This window comes from Palaemon carinicauda, chromosome 4 (genome assembly GCF_036898095.1).
Source record: "Palaemon carinicauda isolate YSFRI2023 chromosome 4, ASM3689809v2, whole genome shotgun sequence".
Classification (NCBI taxonomy): Eukaryota; Metazoa; Arthropoda; class Malacostraca; order Decapoda; family Palaemonidae; genus Palaemon; species Palaemon carinicauda.
The window spans coordinates 9,556,129-9,561,128 of NC_090728.1; the positions used below are offsets into that span (position 1 = coordinate 9,556,129).

Genomic DNA, 5,000 nt, shown 5'->3' on the forward strand with positions numbered 1-5,000 from the left:
TCACATGTTTTACAGTCAAATTATATTCCTGAAGCATAAGACTCCAATTAGTGAGCCTTCTGTTTTTGTTCCTAAATTTATTCACAAATTTAAAGGGTTGTGATCTGAATACACAACAATTGGATCAACGGTAGATGTTACATAAATTTCAAAATGTTGTATAGCTAAAACTAAAGCTAAGGCTTCCTTTTCGATTGTGCTATATTTCTTTTGATACTCATTAAGTTTCTTAGAAAAATATGAAACAGGATGTTCAATACCTTCACTATCGTCTTGCAATAGCACTGCTCCTACTCCGAGATCGCTGGCATCCACCATTAACTTGAACCCCTTCTGAAAGTCAGGTGATTTCAAAATAGGGTAGGTGCTTAAAATGCCTTTTAATTTATCAAAGGCTCGTTGACATGTATCGTCCCACAAGAATCTAGATTTCTCTCTTAAAAGATTAGTTAAAGGAGTTACTATTTCAGAAAAACTGGGGACAAACCCGCGATAGTAACCAGCGAGACCAACAAATTGCCTTACATTTTTCCGAGTTTTTGGAGTGGGAAAAGCTAGTATAGCTTCTATGTTCTTTTCCTTGGGTAATACTTTACCTTGTCCGACGTGATGTCCGAGGTAGATAACTTCAGCCTTTCCAAATTCGCATTTAGAAAGGTTTACTACCAAACCAGCGTCAGCAATTGCACGAAATAAGGCCCTGATTCTATCGACATGGTCTTTCCAGTTGTCACTGAAAATAATTATATCGTCCAGATAAACTACACAACCCTTCAATCCATTCGTGATCATCCACATCATTCTCTGGAAGGTACTGGCTGCGTTACGCATGCCAAAGGGCATGACTTTACATTCAAATAAACCTTCAGGTGTTATAAATGCTGATATTTCTCGTGCATTTTCAGTCAGAGGAACCTGCCAGTAACCTTTTAAAAGGTCTAACTTAACTAATATACTTGGCATTACCAATCTTATCTATGCAATCTTCTATGCGAGGCAGAGGGAAATTGTCAGCAACTGTTAAGTCGTTTACTTTCCTGTAGTCAAAACACAACCTGTCTTGTCCATTTTCCTTTTTCACTAATACAACTGGGGAACTCCAAGGACTGCTACTTGGTGCTATCAAGTCATTCTCCAACATATAACTGACTTCCTTTCTCACAGCTTCAGCTTTCTGTGGACTTAACCTATAAGGGGCTTGTCTAATTGGCTGGGCATTTGGCTTTAGTACCACATTATGTTGCAAACTACGCACAAGACCAGGAGTGTCCTTAAATATTGACGGATGTTCTTTGAATAAATCCTTAATATCAGTAGCTTCCTGAGCATTCAGATGTTTAAACAAACTATCTGGGTTACACAAAATTTTAGAGTTTTCGCCATTCCATCCATATTCTTTGCTTTCCACTTCTTGTCCATTACATTCTTTGGGTACAACAGCTGAAACAGATTTAACAGTGTTAGCTCTGGAAAAATATTTCTTCATAATGTTAATATGACACAACTGATACTTTTTCCTCCTCCCTGGAATTTCCACCAAATAATCAACATCATTCAGTTTCTTCTTAACCACTGCTGGACCTACAAACTGAGCTCTGAACTGACATGGCATAGGAAGTAACACTAGTACTTGTTCTCCTGCTTCAAAATTCCTTACTTGAGACTTTCTATCATAATGAGTTTTCATTTTAGCCTGCGAAGTAGAGAGATTATTTTGGGCCCATTGCCAAATGCTTCTTAATTTCTCTTTGAAAGACAAAATATAATCAAGTGAATTCATTTTACCACTACCCCCTTCCCAATGTTCCCTTAATAAATCAAGAGGTCCTCTCACACTGTGTCCATAGACCATCTGAAAAGGAGAAAAACCCAGAGATTCACTAGGGGCTGATCTTAAAGCAAAAAGCAATAAAGGCAAGTCTTTATCCCATTCCTCAACATGGTCTAAACAGTACTTAGTCAAAGCATTCTTCAAAGTGGAGTGAAATCTTTCAAGTATTCCCTGACTTTCGGGATGATATGAGGATGCCAAGTTGTGTTTAATGCCAAGTTCATTCATTTTAACCTGGAACTCCCTACTAGTGAAATTAGAACCTTGATCCGACTGTATCTCTCGAGGCAAACCATAACGAGAAAAGAAGTCCATGAGATGCTTAATTACAATACCACTCTTAATGCCTCTAACAGGTATTACCTCAGGAAATCTAGTGGTTGTGTCCATTATAGTTAACATGTACTGAAAACCTGTTTTGGTTTTGGGTAAAGGACCCACAATGTCAATAACAATTTGCGTGAATGGTTCTTCAACAGCTGGGATAGGAATTAAAGGCGCTTTAGTAATTTTCTGGTTGGGTTTTCCAACCATTTGGCACTGATGACATGACTTACAATGTCTGACTACATCTTTCTTTACAGAAGGCCAAAAAAAATTATCTTTCACTTTGGACAGTGTTTTTCGTATTCCTAAATGACCACCCCATTCACTTTCATGAGCCTCTTGCAAAATAAAATGCCTAAACTTACCAGGTACTACAAATTGTTCCCTTACCTTCCACTCTTCATCAGTAGATGCGGTCACTGGACGAATTAATCTATATAACACACCATTCTTTAATACATAACTTGCTTCACTTAAATCATCCTGTTCCTTTAGCTGTTCTGCTTCTTCATATATACTTTTCAATTCGCGATCTTCTTTTTGAGCACTAATTAGGGTTTGCCTATCTGGAAACGTGCAACTAAAATCTGTAGTAAAGTCTTCAGATATATTAACCATAGACTTTAACGAAAGATTTTTTATCTGCTTGGACTTACCTTTCTTTGTCTTAGGTTGAGTTTTGGTTTGGAAGCAGTTTTCCAAATTTACATCAGCTTCTCCTCCTTTGACTTCCTCTCTAGATTGGGCTCGGGTTACAGGAACAACAGGTTTAACATTTACCATAACACGTTCATTAACCACACTAGCCCCCTTTCGACCTTCTGATGCACAGGCTGTGCCACTACCTTGCATCACATCATTGCCAATCAACAAATCCACACCACTCACAGGCAATGCACTAACTACAGCCAGTTTCAACCTACCAGTTACCAAAGGAGATTCCAAATAAACTTCTTCCACAGGCCAAGATGTTACTGTATCTGGGAAACCCCCAAGCAACACAAAATCCTGACCTTTCCGTGAGAAATCTTTAGGGAGAGAGGTTTCCAGAATGCAGGACTGGCACGAGCCAGTATCCCGCAGCAATGCAACGATATTACCATCAGTTGCCTCAGATCCAACTTTCACTATACCTCTAAAGACAAAGTCTTCAAATTCCTTACCATAAGGCATGCTCACACTCACCTCTCCTTCAAGACTAGAAGACACAGGCGGCACTGACCTACAATCCATCAACATAACTGGTTTAACCGACTTAGTTACTTCAGGACAATGTGACTTAACATGGCCCTTCTTACCACACTTATAACAAACAATGTCCCGGGCCTGCCTCGCACCCCTCGAAGGACTTTCTCTACCCTTTATTACTTCCACCTTTTCCACACCTGCTTCCCAATGAGTTTTCTTCTTACCATAATGCTTGTGTGACAAAACAAGCCTGTCTGCTGCCTTTGCTGCCTCATTCACATTATCAATGTTAAATTCTTCAATATGGATGCGAACGTCTTTGGGAATGTTATTTTTAAAATCCTCCAACAAAACCAGTTCTCGTAACTCGGCAAATGTACTTGCCTCCTCTGCAGCCAACCACTCGTCAAGTTTTACTGCTTTCTGACCTGCCCATTCTACAAATGTTTGATTAAACATTTTATGCCAGGATCTGAATTTCTGCCGGTAAGCTTCTGGGATTAGCTGGTATGCATTTAAAACCATTTTTTTCACAATATCATAATCACCGGAATCTTCTGCACTTAACGCAGCATAAACTACTTGTGCCTTACCAGAGAATGCAGATTGCACTAATACAGCCCAGAGTTCCTTGGGCCAAGCTAACTGATGAGCTACTTTCTCAAAAGCAATGAAAAATTTTCCGACATCTGACTCGCTAAACTTAGGAATTAGCTTAGTTCCCCACTTATCACTGAACTTAGCTGGCACAGAAGCACTCAAAGAAGTTTCATCGGACTTTGAAGACTTTAAAGTTATCTCTAACTCAAGCCTTTCTTTATCAGCTTCCATAAGCGCTCTCTTTTCAGCCAATATTGCTTTTTCTGCTTCCATTTGCTCTCTTTCAGCGTCTCTCTGCTCTGCTCGTTTAGCGCGTTCGAACTCCTGTTGCTCTTTTATGAAATATGCTAAGTCAGATCCTGACAATCCAAGTTTCTTACCAATGGCAGTTAACTCGCTTAAAGTTGACATCTTGTTAAAATGAGAAAATGCTACTTAACACGATGAACCATTAAAGTTTCCCGTCAAAAGAGAATAAATAAAAAAAATAACTTTTTCACACTACCTCACTGACCCTTTGCCATCCTGTCACGGTCGCCAATTTATGTCACGACTTAATTAATAACATTAACGTTTTATGTTAAAGCAGGTTCTTTTTAATTTGCATAAAGCCATTACATAAAAAAAAACAATAGTATTTTGTACAACCTTAAGTACCTTTAACAACCAGTTATAGTTCATAAACAATGATGGCAAAGGACAACGAGGGAGTATGATACAAAAAGGAAATATGAATATTTATTTACAAAAGAAAAAGAAAATAATTAAATAATATTTGGACCGAGGTAAGTTTCAGGTCACTGCAGCGTAAACTTGATGCTCCTTTGTAATGAAGTGTTGTTAATGTGAATTGCAGTTCTAAAAATGGAGGACAGTTACTAATACCAATACTTAACTTCTCGTAAAGTATCATCAACGGCGCTGCAGTTGCAGTAATAAACATGAGGGATCAGGTGATAAATCTGAATTGTCTTTAGGGGCTGTTCAAGGCTGATATCCTCTCCCGTGTTCCGTCGCAGATTAAAAGGTGTTATAATCCTCCAGATGAAGACCA

At 38.7% G+C, this 5,000-nt stretch overlaps 1 protein-coding gene across 1 annotated transcript; it reads right to left on the reverse strand.

The window, feature by feature from the left end:
* Nucleotides 1–943: 943 nt before the first annotated feature.
* On the reverse strand, nt 944–4,357 carry LOC137639271 (uncharacterized). Its single transcript, XM_068371554.1, has one exon. It carries the CDS (start codon nt 4,355–4,357, stop codon nt 944–946), a length of 3,414 nt encoding a protein of 1,137 aa, XP_068227655.1.
* Between the last annotated feature and the right edge of the window lie 643 nt (nt 4,358–5,000).

Bases quoted from the DNA above. Each gene is read 5' to 3' on its own strand.
- LOC137639271 (XM_068371554.1), bottom strand. From the start codon at position 4,357: ATGTCAACTTTAAGCGAGTTAACTGCCATTGGTAAGAAACTTGGATTG.